The sequence below is a fragment of the Oreochromis niloticus genome, linkage group LG23 (genome assembly GCF_001858045.2).
Source record: "Oreochromis niloticus isolate F11D_XX linkage group LG23, O_niloticus_UMD_NMBU, whole genome shotgun sequence".
Taxonomy (NCBI): Eukaryota; Metazoa; Chordata; class Actinopteri; order Cichliformes; family Cichlidae; genus Oreochromis; species Oreochromis niloticus.
The window spans coordinates 40,790,822-40,811,887 of record NC_031986.2 but is presented as its reverse complement, the minus strand read 5'-3'; the positions used below and the strand labels follow the sequence as shown (position 1 = coordinate 40,811,887).

General features: G+C 38.6%; 3 protein-coding genes and 1 long non-coding RNA gene across 5 annotated transcripts in view; 1 reads left to right on the top strand and 3 right to left on the bottom strand.

Annotated features, from left to right (window-relative positions):
* Positions 1–1,279, bottom strand: part of hcn2b (hyperpolarization activated cyclic nucleotide-gated potassium channel 2b) — a 42,619-nt gene extending 41,340 nt beyond the window's left edge. Inside the window, exon 1 of the mRNA XM_003439671.4 lies at positions 294–1,279. Within this exon, the coding sequence (XP_003439719.1) occupies positions 294–1,141 (848 nt within the window). The 5' untranslated portion in view covers positions 1,142–1,279. The remainder of the gene's footprint in view (positions 1–293) is intronic.
* Positions 1,280–1,285: 6 nt separating this feature from the next.
* LOC112843936 (uncharacterized) lies at positions 1,286–3,551 on the top strand. Its single transcript, XR_003216483.1, has 2 exons — positions 1,286–1,359; positions 2,238–3,551. It is a non-coding gene; the product is annotated as an uncharacterized LOC112843936 (long non-coding RNA).
* Positions 3,223–17,060, bottom strand: bsg (basigin). 2 transcript variants are annotated; one of them, XM_013267185.3, is made up of 8 exons: positions 16,839–17,060; positions 8,576–8,744; positions 7,701–7,789; positions 6,870–7,009; positions 6,273–6,546; positions 4,531–4,543; positions 4,327–4,399; positions 3,223–4,206 (listed from the first exon to the last, which is right to left on the bottom strand). In XM_013267185.3, exons 1-7 carry the CDS (start codon positions 16,900–16,902, stop codon positions 4,339–4,341), a joined length of 810 nt encoding a protein of 269 aa, XP_013122639.1. In that variant the 5' UTR covers positions 16,903–17,060; the 3' UTR covers positions 3,223–4,206; positions 4,327–4,338. The 2 variants fall into 2 exon arrangements, with proteins under 2 accessions (XP_013122639.1, XP_013122637.1); XM_013267183.2 differs by having other exon boundaries at positions 3,226–4,206; positions 4,531–4,555; positions 16,839–17,059.
* A 956-nt stretch (positions 17,061–18,016) lies between these two features.
* The window catches only part of LOC100691165 (E3 ubiquitin-protein ligase RNF126), a 6,573-nt gene continuing 3,523 nt past the window's right edge, over positions 18,017–21,066 (bottom strand). Inside the window, exons 4-9 of the mRNA XM_003439673.5 lie at positions 20,786–21,021; positions 20,601–20,669; positions 20,442–20,511; positions 20,232–20,325; positions 19,771–19,886; positions 18,017–19,657 (exon numbers count right to left, since the gene is read on the bottom strand). Of these exons, the coding sequence (XP_003439721.1) occupies positions 19,475–19,657; positions 19,771–19,886; positions 20,232–20,325; positions 20,442–20,511; positions 20,601–20,669; positions 20,786–21,021 (768 nt within the window). The 3' untranslated portion in view covers positions 18,017–19,474. The remainder of the gene's footprint in view (positions 19,658–19,770; positions 19,887–20,231; positions 20,326–20,441; positions 20,512–20,600; positions 20,670–20,785; positions 21,022–21,066) is intronic.

Sequence of the window (21,066 nt, the reverse complement as noted above, 5' to 3'; positions counted from 1 at the left end):
TGACACCTCTGGAATATGGGGCTTTTGTGTAAACACAAAATCTCTCATATTTCTCATATTTCGGTGCTTCAGGAATAAAGAAATAGCTCTGTTTATGATAGGGTAAGGTTCAACCCCCCCCCCCCCCGATAACCATTGAAGGTTTTAAAATAGCATATTTATGTTCATATTCCCACAGCCTTCACATATAATGTTGTTTGACGTAAAGAATGGGCACTGGGCAACATTCAAAAACACCCCTTTAGCTTCTTTACAGCAACACTTTCACTGACCTAACACAATTTGACCCATACCTGAAGTCGCTGTATGGGTGGATAATCCAATTACCCGCTGACTTTACGCGCTCTTGTTCTTTCTCCACTGCCTTTTGGCTGCCAAACATGCGCAGGGAGAATTTATTAACTCCAGGCTGAAGCATGGAACTAAACTGCCGCTGCATGTATGTCTGATTCCCCTTGGAGTCTCCATCATCCGGCACTATCTGAGAGCCGTCCTCTGCTTTGCTGAACGTGACAGAACTTCTTGGCTGCTGAGCCAGTCCTTTACTACTCGGGGGGTTGGAGAAGGAAACTCTGGAGTCCTTTTTCTCCGTTGCTGCCGTCGTCTTGACCTCGGCCCCAGGCCCCTGTGTCAGGGACCCAGCTGAAGTGGCAGAGCCGTCCATGCTCGCAGCCTGCCCCTTATCGTCTTCAGCTGCTACTACTCCATCTGCCTGCTTCTCCTGTCTTGAGATGAGAGAAGAAAGACTGCCTGAACTGGCCGGGTCTCTTCTACAGTCTCCGTTTTTGTTGCATATCATACCGATGCTCCCCTCTCCTATCACGCCCGCCTCAGACACTGTGTCCCCTGCACTCCTGTGGTCTGACTCTGAGCCGCCAGCAGCATCCCTCTGGCATAACAGAGCAAATGCACAGCTGCCACTGGGAGTGAAAGGTGTGGAGTCCTCGCATCGCAAGAGGAAGAGCTCATTGTTGTTGGAGTTTTTTCGCGCAGGAGAGACGGCTCCGCCTCCTGGCGAGAATTTCTTCATATTGGTCCCCCCGCTACTCCCATGATCCTCGCATCCGGCCGAGCTGGCTACTTGAAGTGGTCGAGCCTTCTGGAATTTGGGCTCCTCCTCGCTGTCATCCGCCTCGTCCATTACAGGCAAACAGACACTCCCTTACCTTAAACCGGGCGAGACTGGGCGGCGGCAGAGGAAGGAGTGTGGACTTCAAAGCCTCCGTCTGCTTTCCATTCACATCACTTAACGGCGTACCAGTGGCGTTGCTATGGCTGCAACCTGGCTGTTATTGTGTTTGTGTGTGGTAGAGAGAGGGAGAGATAACAGCCTTACCCTGGGGCTTCAACCACCTACAGGTAGCTTTCAGCCTACTGTAGAAAATGTGCGCACAGAAGAAAACAGTTTTGTCAGACCTGGACACAAAAAGTCCGTGAATGTGATTTCAAAAGTGAATTCTTATTAACTAATTAAATAACGCACACATACACTTTTAGAATAACTCAAACTTGTGTGAATGGAAAACTACGATAGTTTAAAAAAAACTTTTTAATATGCAGTCATGGCCTGAGCAGTTTTACATCAAAAGGAATCATCAGCGAGTATCCCATGCTGCCACGCTCAGTTGACCCAGTATCAGTTCAATTCTATCTAGACTTTCTCAAAGTCTGGCAGTAGCGTCTGCCTGTTGCTTTGGTTTCTGGCAGCCTTCCCAAGTGGTCGAGGTTTTCATGGTGAAATGACTCCACCTTGTGGATAAAGGCAGACCTAATAATCTAGGGCCAAGGCACTCACGAACAGTGTAAAGATTTGGAAGAAAACCATGTTTGCTACTAGCATATCCTTTTTATGGTAAATCCTATAGTTATGGCTAAATCAGGTGACCCTCGGCTGCTAAGGGAGAGCTATTTAACTTGGGAGGGGTCTCAAACCATATTCTCTTTCCATCTTAGCTTGGAACAGGATGGCTTGGTCCTCTGTGTTGAGCAGTAGGGGCTCTGCCACGTGTTGGGTGGTCCTCAGCTCATGGTGGGGTGGCCCACTGCCTCTGGTTCTCTTGCACTCCTGCCCTTTGGCTGTGGAACCTCCCTCTTGCCTTTGCTGGGGTGAATGCAGTTGTCATTGACATGTGTGACCCTCAAGTTCAAGTATGCTTCACGGCAAATGATTAAACACAGACACTCATGGCAATTGTATGTTTGTCTCTCTATGCACTTCTGTTTTGTTACAAATGCAGCAGGTAGGAGACCCAGTGTGTTTGACTATCGTCAAAGAAAAAGGAAAAAAAGAATGCTGGGAACCATGTGGACAATCTGCTACATGTATCTGCCATACCTGAAGTCCCCTTTTTGTAAGTTTCAATTTGTTGGTAATTTAAGCACATTCAAACTGACCTTGTACATTTCTGCGTAGCAGTAGTTCATAACCTGAACAACAAGCTGACTTTAAAGTCTGTGTTGAACGGATCAAATAAAGCTAAACTAGGGGTCAGTCAATTTTCATTCAACCTTTAATTAAGGAGCTAAGTTATTAAGAAAATACCTTCATTTTTTTTTAAATTTTATAGTAACATAGGAAAACTAAAATCAAGTAACAGCCAAACAGCCACACCCAGCTGTAAAATGCTGCCCCCTGGTGGGGAGAGGTACTTTGTTTCAGTGAGTGAGCTGGTTTAGAAAGGAACTGATTATATTTTGTTATAATGGGTGGGAAGTTGCTGCCAATATTGATTATAAAGTTGACATTTAAATATCAAAATTTGTTTGGTTTTTTTTTTTTTTTTTTTTTCCCCCCAATGAACCTTGCCATCCAAAAGAACAATATCAATCCACTTGTATTTGAGTGTAACCAATTAAGCTATAGTGCTGTTAATTTCATTTACAACAAACCCTGAAGAATAAAACCTAAGATACAACAATAATAAATTACTTAAATACGTTTCCATTAAATCGAAAGACCAAACATTTTCACTTTAGGATTGCTTTCTATTGTAGCTTACCATTTCTAAACCACTTGAGCAGCTGTAGTTGAGTAACAAGACCAGACAAATTTTAATACCTTTAATTTATATTGTGCAAGTTGTACAGAGATGTTGTTGTTCCACGTAGAAGGAAAGTACAACAATTGACACAATTCTGGCTGACTAGGTCTCTTAAACTGTGCAATTCTGAAATTGTAATATCCAATCACAACACTACTCTTGGTTAAATGGAATATATGGCTTCTGAGTCATCTATACAGTGAAAGGGAAGAGACAAGGATCCAACAGTCGCACACAACCAGTTCTGATCACACTGAGCGAATAAAACTAAAACCCAATATTTGTCAGCAATTTGTCTGTAACAGTGTGTAGCATTAAAAGTTGCATTTGACAAAAGCAACAGTTACATCTCTTGCACTTGGTCCTTAAATTTCAACCGTGTATGTGAAGTTGGCAAAAAACAAAAAGCATCGATGAGAAACGCAATTTAAAATATTTAAATAGGGAAAAGCTTAAAAAAGAAAAAAAATCCTATTCAAAATACTAGTTTCTTGTGGTAATAAAAAGGTAGCACACATTGAATCTTAGCTATCATTTCTGCATTTTAAGCGACACATTAAAATTTAGTGGCAGGTAACAAAATGCAAAAAAGACAAGAAATGGTGGTTGTTAAGGCAAAGTGTAAAACTCTGCTAAGGGAGGTTTGTGGTGGTGAAGGGACAGAACATGTGAATTCAAATGCCCTTCATTATTTTATATTCAGAGTGGCAGTGATTCATCAGGATCAAAACGACTGTTCAGATCCTCAAACTGCATCTTGTGCCGATTTATAGGTCACCATTTCAGATCGGAGAATATAAAACCAATGACTGATAACTGTGAGGTCAGTGCAAGAAGCATCAGCATTAACAGAAAATAACCACAAACTACGCATTCCTCATGTGAACAGTCTAATGATTTTGCAACAACACACACACACACGTGGCTAGAACAGCATTTAAAAACTCATGCAATATTTGCCCCATAGCCTCAAGCAGAAATTATTTCACACTATGTTCTCTGGCTGCACAATATGGAGAGGGATATAGAAGAAACCAAACCAAGAGGAAATCATATTCTTTTAAACATTAAACACCCAAGCACGAAAAGGTACTTAAAATTGCAAGGTGCACAGTATATTGTGCCACACAGCAGCTGAATCCTGGAGTGTCGTCTGGACATCCATCTATGTGGGGGGGTGGAAACAAACTTTTATTAAAAACATCCCATTCCTTACAAATACATTTGCAGACAGACTAGCCCACAAAATGCAGTATTAATTTTAACAATTATATTATTAACTCACCTCTTTCAGCTTTTAGTTAGAGTTCCTTTGCCTCACATTCTTGTCTTTGTGGTTTGCATTAGAATTGCTCTTCCTGAAAAACATTTAACAAAATGAGCTCCAACAGCAGCAAAACCTTGTGCTATAGAAATAAAATTGACACATTTAAAAGCAACAAAGCTGACCAAAGTGTTTCACAAGGTAATTATCAAAGATTTCACTTACAGAGGAGCAGATCCTGAGTCATCATCTGGACAGCAGAACACGATCAATGACAGATGAAAGAAAAAAAAAAAAGAAAAAAAACAAAGTTAAAATGTTTCATCTCTGATTGGTGTGAGAAACCCACACCATCCCCAGCCCACAATGATAGTAGCAAATGTTTTAATCAGTAACATGACTGCAATGGTGTTATGATTAAATCTAACTAAACACAAATAGAAGCATGCCCACCTGTTGCATTTCTGACATTTACATAAAACCATATAAAACACATTTAACAGTTACAATCATTTGTTCTTACTCATATCATATAATGTGGCTTTTAGCAAGTCGTGTAATCATGTTTAACGTGAACATTTTTTATGCACTGGCTCGAGTCCCCCCTTGGTATCACAGAGGCTCATGCAATTCAAGCAAAGGAAGACCAAAGGAACACTGCAGTGCACTGCTGTGGTAACAACAGTAAACATCTTTAAACTGGCAGAGCTAACACACATCCTTGTATGTACTGTGGCCATATTCACGCCCGAGCAACAGCATGTATTCACAGTACGGCAAAAAGTAGGCTACCTCTGCAGCCAAATGATGAATGACACAAATGGTATATGACATACTGATCTTGAGAAGGTTGCCTATTATGTATCATGCATATAGTACAAGATGCACAAAGCATGCAGACAAATAATTGAGACCTCTTTTGAACCTACCCAAATTCATGTCAAACTATTAGAGTAGTTTAAGTGTCTCATTTGACTCTTTCATTGGCTCAAACACACGTGTTTAAAAACCAAAACAAAGTGAAAGAAATATTTGAAGCTTGCGCTGTAAGATTAAGGGCCAGTGAAAGAGTGACCAAGTCTTTGAGCGCATTCCTCTTAGAAGTGGTTACTATGAAAGCAGTTCATTCAGACTCCCACTGCCTTTTCCACGCGGTCATCTCAGTTCAACCACTTCAGTCTGACATGCAGTTTTGTTCACTTACCAAAATGCAAAATCAGCAGCGAACAGAGAAGTAAAAATGTAAATAATAAAAAAATAAAATAAAACTTCTAACACAGATTCTTTACACAGAGGTGGCAGCTATTTCCTGATCTTTATTTTCAAAATGAAAAATAATAGTTAAAACAAAAAACAACAACAAACAAAAATTCAACTACAGCCTGCATCTATACCCATACAAACCAGCACTTTGCTTTCATAGTCTCAAAGGGCATTCAATTTTCTGATCTCATTGCTCAGTACACCAGAGTCTACAGTTTGAAGTGTTCTGGTTTTGATAGAAGTTAAATGACTTATGAAAAAGAACAAGTCTTTCCTGCAAAAAGAGGAGCTGTAGGTTGACAAACAGTCAGTAGTGTGGCTATTACACCAACAACTATGGAATAATCAATTCAATAAAACTTTATTGATCCTGAAGGTTGACCCCGAAGGAAACTGTTTTGTTCCCCCTCCCCCAATTCATTCAATAAAATGGTATGTAGTTTTTCCTACTAAGACTTCCTAATAATATTAAAATGGCCCAGGTTTTGGAAGTCACCAACTAATGCAGCCAACTGGCAAAGGTAGTTGTGAGAAGTCACTACATAATGACTTCAGCTTATGCTGATATTTGCAAGGGAACAGTTGAAATCTTCCTTGCTAAAAATCAAAAGATGAAGGCAGTGTTGCATCATTGTGCTAATTGCAATTTTGATATGAACTAAATAAGGATGTAATGTGTGGTGTAGGGGACATAGCATACATACCGTCATTGACCTCATCGGGCTTTCTCCTCTTCTCATAGATAAAGATTATCGTGACAAGGATGATGACCTCTGCCACGATGCCAAGAAAGGGCCAGAGAGCAGCCAAGCGACTGCGGACACGCAGGTTGACTTTGTCAGTAGCTACGCCGAGGTCGTTACTTCCAGAGCAAATGTAGTGCCCGAGGTCACTGTCGATGTTCAGGTCGTTAATGGTCAGACTGGTCTTGTTGGGGGTATTCTTGATCTCATATTTGACAGTTCCATTGGTGATACTCTGAGGGTTATTTTTAAAAAGCAAGTGAGTAACAAAGCTGTTAATCTTTTACAAAACAAAAACAAACAAAAAAAACCAAACCCAAAACCTGTGTCATTCACTGTCAAACTAAGCCAGAATTATGCACCGTTTAGTGAACTGGAATATGACCATATCTACAGTGAAACATTAAGACTGCTGATGATAATGAGGGTTTTTTTTTTTTCTAAATATAATCGTAATGCTCAGGTATGCACTGTGAGAGCTTGTAGAAATTCCAACTTGAGACAATATTAACTAAAGTGTTAGTGAACAATATCATTCTGAGTGTGACAGAAACTCACATCTTGGGTTCCATCGTTGTTCTGTTTGAACCAGAGCCAATCAGTAGGTAATGGATATCCATGACTCACACAGACCAGCACAACTTTGTCATTTTCATTGCCGTGCTCAGAGTGCTTGTAGGCAGCGACATGGGGAGTTGCTACAGCAAAAAGAGGTACATTGATTCAAACTATAATATGACAGTAAACAGTAGATTAAATAACCCCATCACTGGGAAAGAGGCCATTTCACATACTTATTATAGGACACCTAAAAACAGAAAGCAATACATCATTTAAAATGCTCTCAGACATATTTAAGTTCTTCAAATAATTCTGTCATGTGGAAACTGATTGCTCCCTCACATGCAAGTGACATCCACCCAGTTTGTAGCTCCAACAATACAGATTTTTTATAAAAAATATTTGAACTAGTTTTGTTAATTATGGTGAATTTTACAAAAGCACAATCATCAACAAACATCATCACAAGTGAAATAGTCAGAAATAACAGGAAACGTGTATTCACTCCCAACCTGCAAAGCTCCTCTAGGAGTCAGGGAGGAGAAACAAAAAAACCCAAACACCACTACACAGTTAATATCAATTTCACATTTTCAAGCATTCAGTATGACAGCATGGATTCATGATTCAAGACCCTTCTACCATTCACCAGAGCACAACATAACACCACATGATTCCTGTAACCTAAACCAATAGTTCGAGATAGAGACTTGTACTACATTGCAATATTTTTAATCTGCGGGGTATTATTTAAAAACTATTTGAAATTGGACAAATTCTTTTTACTCATCTCTGAAAACATCTTTGATATGCAACTCATCTACTTACTTCTGACTTCAATGGTCTGCTTCACCTCTGGATCAGTCGAGAACACGCATTCATACTTTCCACTATTGGCATGAGTGATCTTCTCCAAACTATGGGAAGAAAAAGAATCATTTATCTGAGAATAGTTTAACAAGCTTTGTTAATAGAAAGTCAATGTATTTTTTTCTTTAAGACATTAGTATCCAACAAGTGACTTAGGACCACTGCTGAAACCCCTTTAATGATGGCGATTAGTTTTCCACTTGGCCAAGTAGAAAATTCACAATAGATCTCCATTTATGCTCAAGAGCGTGGTAAAACTAAAGCTGCTTATCCACCCAGCAAACATTTCATATTTTCCCCCTTTATTACAATCCCACTTTTGTTTGGTGCTACTATCCTGTACAATCCTGCATTCTATCTCTAATGGGGAATTAAGGTCAGGCAAAGTGGACACACAGCTCTCATGGCTGCCAAGACTACCAGTAAAGCTGCACGTCCATGCAGTCCATCTCTCTGCTAATCAAGCGCAGTGAAATGCCTGTATGGTGCCCCTAGCTCTGCTGCTAAAGCCAAAGAGAAAGTAGCGAGAGGGGGAGATTGTAGACAAAGACAAAACAAGAGAGAAAATGAAGGCTAGCAAAAGGCAGGTATACCAAACATAGCACTTTTTTAAAGGCACAGCAATGGTTAAATATTTACATGCCAATGATACTTAGCCAATCATTTTAGTCACTCAGTGTTTCTAATTAGTTAACTATATCACTGTCCACAAAAGGCCTCTGTTTGAAAAGGTCTCTTGCTTTACCAGCCTATGGTGAACAGCATAATATTCCTTGAGACCAGCAAGACAGACCTGGCTACATGGCACATGGATGCTTTTTTTTTTGGCTTACTTTAATGTAGTGTAATGTTTGTCGTCATCCTTTTTGGAGGTGTCAATGATTTTGCCATTAAGAGTCCAGTGGGAGCCCTTGCTGACAATGCTGGCATCTGTGAGGTTGCAGCTGAGCACAGCAGAGGTTTGGTTGGTGACTTCAGAAGGTTCAGTGCGGATGTGTGGTGCTTAAATGGAATATAAATATTAAAACACATTATTTATAAATATACCAAGTAACAAACAGCATTGGCTTGAAATGCATCATTGACACTGGTTGCTTATAAGATACAGTTACAATTTACATTTTGATCTTGACACTCAACAGCTGTCTTTAAAAGAAAAAAATCTATTTGACAAAATGACATCACAGGGAGGGGAAAAAAAAAAAAAAAAAAAAAAAAATATTATACACATCCTGTGAAAAATTCCCTGTGGTTCTGGTGGATTATTCTAAAGAGTCAAAAAACTCCACATCTCAATTTAGAGGTTACAACATTTTTATGTTGTAGAAATTCCATATATATGACAATCCTATGCACACACTCGCCAATGAGAGTAAAAAAACAAAACAACAACAACAAAAAAAAAAACCTAAAAATTAAATGTAGAGGCATACTACCCGATTTGCCTACTAGCCTTAATGTTGTCAGGTACAAATTTACGTGTCATTTTTGCTAAGACAATTGTTGAGTGTTGATTGGTCAAAGAAAAATCCAATGACTTCCAGCTAAGCTTTTAACATGTTCAAACTACTTTACAAGTTTAAAGATTAATAAGACGGGAGAAATAAAACAAAACATGATGACAGATACATGAAAAAAAAAAAAAAAAAATGTGACACACGCACAAGTTCTATACAGGTGCACAGAACTTTCTGAGAAAGGTGGAGAGAGCTCCCCTCCTGGGCGGGAGAATGGGAATTATACTGGAAAGGTATTGAGCTACAGAAAGGTCATGGGGAAAAGATTCAATTCATGCAGAAGAAGCAACAGCAATAAAAACTGTAAGTTTAACAGCCAATTGTGATAATGGTGAAATAAAGATGTTTAAAATCAAGCTCCAATTGGATAAAGGAACATTATTCTAAGTTCACAAAAAAGAAAATAAATAATTAATACTGGGCCACAAGGCAGAAAGATGCCCCATGGCTGAGAATTCATTTTTACAGTTAGTTGCCATCTTCTGTACCTACTGTTCAGTAGGCTATAAGCCACAGGGATGGTCTACAAGCATGAACAATAGGGGCATTGCCAGTGTTAGTACCAATTAAGGAAAATGCTAGCAAATTAAATATCTAACAAGAAGCAAAGCTAATCTGACGCCCCTTTTTTGGTTTTTGACTATAAATAGTTAAACTGATCAAATATTGCATTGTTCATGTACAGTAATAATCCTGAAGGAGCCATTTGCATATTTCCAACCTTATGACCAGTATTATATACAAGAAAACCTACCATAATTCTACCCAAGCCTTAAACCGAGAGGGGAAAAAAAAAAAAAAAAGGCATCAGATTGAACATACGTACTGTGTCAGATAATAAAGGGTTAGGGAGCTATGGATGTCATAAGACCAGGTTCATTTTCTACTAGGGAACAACCTTGGAGAGCTTTTCAGGAAAGGAGAAGGAGTTTGTTTACTGGGTGAAGCAGGATGGAAAGTTCTGGTCCGGGAAACACGGCAGAGGTGTGTAACAGGAGATTAATGTCCAGGACTTAACTAATGAGGTGGTAACAGTCATCTACTTTGACTGGGGGTCTTCCTCAGGCTCACTCTGCCACTCACTTTCAATCACAATAACGTTTGCCTGCGAGCGGATCCACTTGATTTTTGGCGTCTTCTTCAGTTCATTGCGGTCAGGGTCGTTGGAAGCACGGCACTCATATGTGCCAGAGTCTTCAAGGGTCAGGCTAGTGAGGTGAATGGTGCTAGTGGCATGTGCTATATATGTGGCATTTATTTTCACACGGTCGTTCCGTGCCCCATCAAACAGCTGGGTAAAGGTCTCGTTTGGCTCCTCGCCCTCTACAAACCACCACTGCACCTCAGGAATAGGGTTCCCTACAACCTCGCAATGCAGCTCTGCACTGTCATTGGTTAGCTTCATCTGAGACAAAGGGGACTTGATAAAACCCGCTGAGCACAGTTTTAAAGTAAGCCCAGCAAACAAATTAAAATTTTTTGAATGTGATGGGGTTAAAGCAAACCAAATGATTTAATGAATTGATGGTAGAGTGCAATGGTGAAAAAGCAACAGAGCAGGAAAGAGAAAGAAAAACAGTTAATATACAAATGAAAAAAACATGAAAGTAAGCACACACACAGAAGAGAAAAAAATAAAACAGATAAGAGCATCATGTTCACCCAATTTCTGTAGAAATATTTGTAATCATTTTTGTCCTCTTATTAGTGCTGGGTAGATTAATGAAAACACTGATATCCAATATAAGGTCTGTAGGTCCTGACTAGCTTGTATTGACTGGGCTGGCTCTAGGGGAAATAGAGACAGTATAACACTCCCTTAAGCTAATCAAGTTTTAGATAACTGTTACACTTAATCTTGTGTCCATCTAGAGATTTAACCCTCTGGGGTGGCCAGATGCACTGGCGTGTCCAAACCACATGACCGATTTAAGATGACGTAGCAACAAGATGCAGCCACTCTGAGTCTCCATTTGAACTTATGTTGAAAAGACTTCACTATATACAAGTTGTTAGGTTGTGTTGATAGGCTACATAAAACAAAAGTTATGATAACAAATACATGAGATGCTTTTTCCTGAATACTATCGTCACGTTAAGAGCATGAAGAAACAGTCAACGGCATTCCCTGGGGGTGGGGGTGCAAAAACATGACACCCCTTTCATGTTTTTCACATCACCAAACAATTATATGGCAACAAATGGCATTTGGTTGTTTAGGAAAAGGGGGAAAATCTTGGTAGTGATGGCGGTAAGAGAAAGTCAGCAAGTGAGTGAAAGAGCAATATCAAAAGCTACTTTTTGAGACGTGAAAGATTTGTGACATTTGGTGAGTTTGCAGTATATAGTTAGTGTGTACTTTATTCGTTTTGTGTGTCACAACAATGAGGACACTAGTGAATGCCAAAGTTGCTGCCAAAAAGCCCACTAAAGGCAGATTTCAATGCAAATCTGTCTCCAGGTAGAAAACAGGATGACTAAAATACCTTCTGTTGTCAAGCCAGCAGGTTTTTGGCCTGTGATTTGTTCCTGTGCTTGTGGTGGACAATATTTTGTGGAGTATCACAGATAATTTGTGTGGCATCTTATTATGATACCTAATTGTTCTGTAATTTAAATTTCTGTAATAGTTTTAAATGGTTGTACAGAAGAAAAAAAAAAAAAAAAAAAGCACAAGTCTTTACAATTTGTTATTTATATTTGCATTAAAAGTAAAAATAAATAAAAATTCCTACTTGGATGTCTTTGTGGTTTTTAGATCAAGTAAAGTAATGTTAACCGAGGCAAGATAAATAGTTTTTAAATGTGAAATATAAAGGTAAACTCAAAAGTAGTCAAAAGCGGCCAATTACACCCTGGGCCCCAGAGGGTTATTAACCAATTTGAGTAACTTTGCATGTATTCACACAGGCTGCGTCGAGCCTGAGCATATACCTCAAAATCCAGTTTGTCTGATTAGTGTAACTCCTGCCATTGTACTTATAAGCATGATTGCTAACCGTTAATGCTTCTTTCAGCTACATTTAAGAACAATTATTTAATTAAAAAGAAAAATCTCTGATAATGCTTTTGGGGACACTGTGTCGCCGCTTTCAAAAACATCTAATTAAGCTACAAAAAGCATAAAATTATGACCCCCACTGTGCTATGGAAGAATGCTTTCCCCAAGCATGTGATCTCGCAGTCACACTGCCAAGAATGGCTGACAAAGGTAGGTGCAGACAACCGTTAATGATCCTTCAATCCTTGAGGCCAAAGGCTGTGTTTTCATCATTCTGGTGGAAGCTGAAATGAACTGTGACCATGTTTAGGCTTTTGAAAGAGGGGTCAAACTGCACCGCTGCAAAGGAAAGACTTGGGCTTCATTTTCCAAATTTTGAAATGTGATTTTTTTTTAAGCCATATCCCCAAGCTCTAATTAAGGCAAATAGGGATGACCAAGCTGATGTAAAGCCAAGCCACAGCCAAACAAATTTTCTATTTTCTTTTTAATTATTGTCTGGACTCTGAAGACTGCTGAAATGTGTTGAAATAAAATTTGAGTCCTTTTTGCATTTTTCCATTTGTTTTTGATCAATCTAATTTATAGGATTAATTGCAATGTTTGTTAATATCAAGTGTAGTCTTTGCAATCCAGTTGTACACTGGATTACATAGACTAAATGGCAGCGTTAAGTATTAGCAGTTACACAATACTTTGGAACTTTTCGTCTTTAAAAAAAACAAAAAAACAAAAAAACAAAGCTTTCCCAGGTCATCCCTACAGGCAAGTGGGAAAAGAAAAAAACCAAACAAAAAAAAGAAGCATGCAGAAGCTTTTTGATGGAATTAAAAAAAATTTACAATGAATGAAAGAACATGAAAAAAAGCAGATGAGGTTGAGATGAAAGTGTTTTTAATTAAAAATGCATGAAAAAACTAAATTGTGGGCATATAACCCATCTGCTGCACAAGGTTCACACAACAGTTCAAATGGGTGCTTCTGCCAGGCTGGTCAGTACCAAAGTATTGATAAGCAGATGGACATGTGGTGTTACTATTGATACTTGAGTGCCATTAAAGCACTCCAACATAGGAATTTGAAAATATCAACTACATGACCCCTGCCGGTGTCATAAACACATTCGTCACAGAAATGTTCATATAACATTGCACACACCACATGTTAAATCAGTTTGCCGAGTTTGGACTTATGTTAATAGCGCTCAGAGCCTGCTGTTCTTGCAGGCTAGTGTCCACCAGCCTGTACAGAATGTGGTTATGCATTGCCCTGGTTGAGGTTATGTGTCAGTTTATGCCCACCCAACTTGTATGCAACGGCTCATCTCAACATTAGAAGTACTAATTAACTGCATGGGTTTGCATAGCCCTGGCAGAAAACTGCTGCTGACCTAGTTAATGGTGTTAAGAGCTGCTGGATCTTATAAATGTTTAACCTTTGTTGTACATTGAAAAAAAAATAAATAAATCTTTATTTCATTAAACAGGTATATTTCAAGTGTCCACTACCAAGGGTGGCAAGGTTTTGCCATTTCCCAATTAGTAGCCCATTTCCCTACACCTGCAAGAAGTGCAGTCTAAAGAGGGTGTCCCTGGACACTAAATGTGATTATCACCCAGACCACACTTGGATGCGGTTAGGCTTGCATTCTCTTCAACTAAAACTACAAAATTTCCAATTTAACAAAAAAATTGTAGTCAAACAAAGACCAATTATAGACCAGACAGAAGAAGAACATCTGTGACGCTGTAACAAGAGCCGCGGTTTCCTAGTTTAGAATGGCTTCTCCATGATTACCAAAGGTCACCTTAAAAGCACATGCTTTTTAAAAGTTCAAAATTAAATATAGTTTAGACCTCGACCTCAGAGTGACAACATAAATGTTAATGCAATTCATTACAAATAGCCCTCTGCTCTATAACATGAGAATCAGTCTGATGTGCTACATTTATGTGTACTCAAAAAAAAGGCACACGTGGAGGATTATTTGACAATAAGCTAAAACCTAGTAGGATATTTTCTATAGCCAAATAAATATATTGACACTTTTACACTGAACTGTCCATCCTAATTTATGGTTTTTAGTCACGTGACCATCATGGAGACCTTGAGGCCACAACATTATTCCAGCATGTGATCACTTAACACACCATAGCACTGCCCCTCAGGTTAATTTTCCATCTGTTTGAAGAAAAGAGAACTCAGAATACCAAAAAAAAAGCTCTTTACAATCTAAAGAAAGTTCTCACCGAAGTATTTCAGCAACTAAAAATAATGTAGTCCCTCCCAAGTGCTCGAGTTTGGTGATACTTATGTGAAGAATCCCCCTCCATACATCAGGATGAAAGCAAACAGTCAATGGATCATTAGTTGCAGGATCACTACAGCTTTACCAAGTACTTTTGAAAAGTCACTAATATGATAGATGGAGACTAATGCAAAAAGCCACTAAACACACTGAAATGTGTTCACGCACGTTGCCATACTCTACATTTTGCTAGTAGTCGTTAAAAAAACAGAGTTGCTAGTCCCGACTGAATAGCTATTCAACCTATTAACTGGCTTAGAATAGGGAGACCCAGCCTTGCTTCGTACTTCACTTGGAGGTTTGATGTAATAACTATGTACAGAAGATGAAGGTCTGTGGTTCTAGTAACATAATAATAATCCTAATAATAATTATAATTTAAAAATGAAAACCTTAAAAAAAAAAAAAAAAAAAAAAAAAAAAAAGGCACCAAACTGCTAAACGGATACAATGAATAGACAGGTCATTTAAAGTGTTTGTTTAGCCATGAATTAGAGAAAAGAAAATTGTTTGGAAATAATTTCACTACAAATAGCCCTCTGTTTGTAGCATCATGCCTACATAAAAAGGTCTGGGGAGTGAGAAAAAGGTCTCACTCCCCACCCACCCCCCAGATTTTGGACTATGGATCTAGAGGGCACTAATCAAATAGAACACTTTGTCCTCTTTAATAACTTGGCTACAGCAGACCCACAAAGGATGAACGTGAACACTCAAACGGATAGGAGGGGAAAAAAAAAAAAAATCTGCCACCTTCAGCACTAATGCTTAGATGCTTTTATCATTAAAGCATAATTTTACTGAGAGCAAGTTAAGCAGACTCAAAATGGTGGCCAATAACAAAATGGGTGTGTTTTAAACACCATTCACCAAATTACTTGAACTGAATACCGAACAGCTAACATGTTAAAATTGCTTTTTTACTGCTTGCTCCCCTTCTCTCTCTCTCTCTCTCTCTCTCTCTCTCACACACACACACACAAAACAACAACAGTCTTATCTACCCGTCTACTCTGTAGCCAACTTTTCATGCCAAAGTTAAGCTACCAACAAGGAGGTGAAACTCAGGGGAGGTCTAGTGTTACTGTGATCTGCTCCAGAGCTGTTGTTTCCAAAGCAGAAAACAATGAAAGGCATGAGGGCTTCTGGCTCTGGCTTAAGTGCATGTACACATAAACACCCAAACACTGCCCACCGGTACAACTCTACAAAATTTAAGGTTCCAGTGGTTTTATCCTCTACTGGCAATCATATTACTAACATTTTACAAGGTCTCAGTACACGGAGTTCCCCATTTCTCTGAATTGCCTTGGTGATGAAATTCTGAGCGGAAAATTAGTCAGCTCTGGTAAGTACGCGTGATCAAATTTGTGTGAGCCAAAATTGAACATTTAAGATAGTTCATTAAAGAAATTTCAAGACCAGAGTTGTTCCGGCTTCCCAAGGAGCCTCACCTAAAATTACCAGCTCATAATGACAATGCTACACATCGGATAAATACAGTCTTGTGACGCCTCCAATACTGGAGACGGACTGGGTCAACCGGCTCACAGTCTACATTTAGTGTGAACATGCTATCGCTATCGCCCATGACCGCTCATTAAGGGACACACAGAAAGACCAATTATTTAAGTCTTCAATAGATTTAGAAAACAGTTCTGTCTTCGTTAAAAAAAAAAAAACCCCACAGAAGATAACGTACAGTACGAACTGTAAACAAACGTTTAGAACATTACGCAACTGCCAGTTACATTTGAGCAACGTAAAAGATTAGAAGCAACTTGAAACAAGCTTATTGATCCACCATTTGTTGTAAATTAACATAGGGCCCACGTGACCTCACATTTACTATTCGCTAACGTTTGGAAAATCTTAAAATAACATCACCCAGAAATTGTTCGAAACAAGGAGCGTTCTAAATGAACAAGAAAAAAGAGGCGAAAGAGATTTGTAACACTAGCGATATATACCATATGTAACGAAGCGGTTGGAAGGGTTTTAATGTATCTCAAAGAAGCAAATCGGCTAGCTAGCAACAATGCTACGCCTATGTTTTCGACATCGTGTTTCTAACCGTTTAAGGACAGCTTCTAAGTTTTTATATAGAACGGCATTCAACATCGAGAATTAAAAAAAAAATACCAAATACCACCATCATTACTTTTACAAAGCAGGAACAATGAAATATAAACATAAATTAATAACGATAATATTCGCAGTCAGGGCAAAGTCTACATCTTCGAACAACATGGCTGACACAGAATTCTTACCTGTGAAGGCATCGGCTCTCCAACAGCTCAACAGAAGGGCAGTGACAGCCCACAATAAATTCATTGTTGATAATAAATATTTACTAGGTCGTCAAATAACCTCAACGTTAACTGCGTTTAGCTGAATGTTCTCTCCGCTGATTGTAGGTAGGGACTGAATGCCCGAAGCTGAGCCGATGTGGTTGTCCTCTAGTTTTCACCTCACGTAAACGCCCTGATCAGCACGTACACCGTGACGTTGTTAGAGGCGTGGCTACTTTTTATTGTTCATGCAATCCAAAGTAAAGCCTTGGTCCATTTTTATATCACATTTAATAAAATTCTGTTTTTGTTTTAGCATCACAATATCTTAATACATTTGAAGTTTGGCTCAAAGCTAATCACGGCACCATTCTGACTCGCATTCTGAAACCGAAACTCATCTAGATTAGACGTTCAAAGTATGTCAGTGTTTTTAAGGGGTGTTTACAGAAATTAAATGTAAGGAAAGGAATTAATAGCAGAAAATAGAAAAACTATGAATATAACTGAGGTGCCTATGAAGCAATCTGAAGCAAAAACAGGAAATAAAAAACCAGAGGAAAAGACATTAGAAGAAGAAGAAACATTTTCAACTAGTTTTGTTTGGGAAAGCACATCCAACCTAAACGTAGGCTGTTCTTCACAGGTAAATGGCTAGAGTCAGGGTCACGGGGAATTAAATAAGATAATTCTTCTGGAAATATAAAGAATGCTCCAACATGAAATATTTAAATATTTTCATTTTATTCAGGTTTCAGTTGTTAAAATATTTGCAAAACCTGCAGCTCTAGAAAAATAAAGCCACTACATATTCACATTATGTATTTTTCTAAATCACAAGTCTAGACTTTTAACCGGCACCAGAACCACTGAATCTACAGCAACCAAATATTTAATAAGCCTGATATATTCCAGCTTCATAGCTAGAAGGCAAAAAAAACAAGGTCAACAATGTTTTGTTTTTTAAAAGAAAGATTATGGATCTGTAATTTCCCATTGTGAGAGCAAACTCTGAGCTATATGTCAAATGTATTCATCTGTCTTCCAATAAGATCAGTGTTCTGTCCATAACAATGCCCTCACATTAAAGGCCTTTGAACATAAAACCCCTGAAGTGAAGTACAATGTAGAGGAAATACACCCATATGGCTAAACAATTAAAGGAAACAGAATTTATTGGCTTGTTGATAACATTAGACAGGCAAGTACACCAGTGAAGGATTTAATATAGACTCTGTTTACTAGCAGCATGCCTTTGGACCAGGCCTTACTTTGAAAGTACAAAATTATCACAAAATCTTATTATGCATTGAAAACAGGTCCAGCAGTGCTCACTAATGGGGTCATTGTTCCCTGGTTGATGCTTGGCTGTTCTGGACAGCCTTGAAGACGTCATGACAGGAACAAATAATTTAGACTGGGAACCAGAATAACTCACAACTTAAAAGTTCATCATATCATTAGTTATTTTTTTTATTTGGTACTTGAACAAAAGGGTATCAAGAGGGTATGTTTTAACCTCTCCTCTTTTAAAATTACCCAGTTTTTATGATTACTGCACTACCATCTAGTTTTTAACCACAGCACCACAATCAGAGTATAAAAAAATGAATACAAGTAAAACACTGTTGTTGTAAGACTTATTGGAAAGCCTTTAGAGTACTGTAACCAGACCCTAAGAATGACTTACAGGAAATGAGTGCTAGCACCCAAACATCTTTATTTTCATCTGTTAGACAGTTTTGTCTGTACATGATCATACTGCGAATCAAGAGGTATTCAACTGGCAACTTTAGAAAATATTTGTTTAAATTAAAATGCACAGAAATGTTTCAAAATGTATCACGTGTATCATATGTGGAAACGTGTTTTATGGTTGCAAATATAAATCATGAAGTATGTGGCAATTGATAAAAAATTTACTGCAATTTAACAGATCATTTCAAGTGCAAACAATGTTACCTGTGTGATTCAGGTAATCTTAAAATGGCAAGTACAGGTTGACAATAAAATAATTATAGAAACTATTGTCAGTTTCTTTAAAGAGCTAAAGGGGTCAGATATAATATTCTTTCAATGCAAGTTCAAAGTGCACACTTAAGCCGTGCACTACAGTGCACTTTGGGTCATTTAATCTGTGAGATATGAATGCTCCTTAAAAAGGGATAGCTTTGTTATTCTCTTGCTTTACTGAAAAAAGTGGGTCATCATAAAACAAACAAATCAAGAGATTGAAAAAAAAGAAAGAAAAAAAGAACAGCAACTGTCTTGTTCTAGTTTTCTAACTTTGGATTCTTTTTTTTTCTCTTCTTGTATGAGGTGATTCAGGCAGATCAAGCCTCTTATAGTATCCATGCTTCTATGCATCCTCCCTGACTGAAGGTGCACTCCAGGCCTCTGCCCTTCCTTTGTTCAGAATCCTGATGAAGGTGGGAGCAACAGGATGGGCAGAAATACATGGGCCTCATGTATCACTTATCCGTGAATCAGCGTGAGTGCTCCTGGGGAGATGCACTCAGGTTTCCGCCCTTCGGCAGGGAGAGAATGGAGGTCACTGCTCTGAAGTACAGCAGCCTGAGAGCTAAAAACAGCTCATGGGGTGACACTTGTTCTTCCTACGAGTTATCTGTGGAGTTCTCATTGCTGGTTGAACTTGAGGACTGGGGTGTTGAGGAGGATGATGAGGAGGAGGAGGAGGAGGAAGAGGACGAGGTAAAATTCATCCCTGATAGTTCTGGAGGGTTTGTTGCTGTGTTCTGTCCACTCAAGCTTTTCCTGCACACTGGACAAGTGTCATGCTAGAGAAAAATATAAAACCTTTTTAGAGTCCCATTTAGCCCACAGTTTCAGTCAGCAACTACTGAATATTTACTGTAAGTGTAAAGAATACTGAATAGGTGATGTCTAGTACCTGTTCCAACCAAGGGACTATGCAATCATTGTGAAACATGTGATTGCATGGGAGCTGCCTCACATTTTCACCAACACTGTAATCTTCTTTACACACTGGACATTCCAGTCCTGAAGCTGAAAGACAGCAAATGTTCAAAATATATAGTTAAACACGGTGCAAATAGGTCAACATTTAGTTCTGGATGAAAATTTTACTGACAGGCAAATAGCATTAGGACTTATTTTTTTTAGGAAAAGCTTCATATTCTTTAATACCCAGTGGAAACATTTGTTAAGTTAGGAGCAAGTATATTCCCAGTATTAGTATTTTTAAAGTAAAATAGTGACTTAGAATACTCTGAAGTTATTTACTTAAATCTACAAATAGTCATACTTGATTAAAAAGAATAAATCAACCAAGCGAAATCTGATGAAATATTTGGAATAGCCTGCAAAGCTCTTTAAACTTTTTTAACTTACCAACATGCTCCTCTGTAATTTGTACTGTAGGAAGACTTTTTATTTTATCTCTATCAGCCGGTGGTGGTCCTGTATTCTCAAATTGATTTAATAACTGAACATTAAAGAAAGGAGAATATTATAAAGGAGGATAAATTGAAAGACACATTTCATTCGCATTAGTATCTACAATGTTAATACAATCACTTAAAAATGTTTCTGAACGAATACCTGTGTTATGATGGCATCTAATCCATTAGCACCCCAGGCATAGTCCATAGGATTTGAGTGAAGAACACCCCTTTAAAAAGAATGGGACATTAGAACAAAGTAAGCTCATTTTGGTGTGAACTTGCACTCTGTTTTAACACATCTATTTCACAAACTCACCAGGGTCCAACACCAATGTTTGGCATTGCCGTAGGTGCAATTATTCCATTTACTAGCTGCTGAATGATTCTATGAAAAAGAACATAAAAAGATATGACAAAGTAAGAGGCAGGAATATTAACAAATGGCCCAGCAAGCACAAACAAAACAAAACACCGCTTCACTTCACAATCTGCACTCTTTACCCCTCTAAAGTGGGAACTCCCTCGTGTCTCCCTGCTTGTCTTCTTGAACCATGGCGACTTCTTGGTTGCCTGGCACCATATCGTTGCCGAGATGCAGCTTCTCTTTCCCGACGGTTTTCAGCATCCCGGTTATCCTCTGCTGCGAGTCCAGCCCCAAAGTCAAAGCTATCATCAAAGACACCCAGGGCAAACTGACCATAGCCCGAAGGGAATGTAAACAAGTGCTGGTCCGCGTTCTGGGACACAAATAAATGAAAGCAAACACACTGACTTGGTACAAA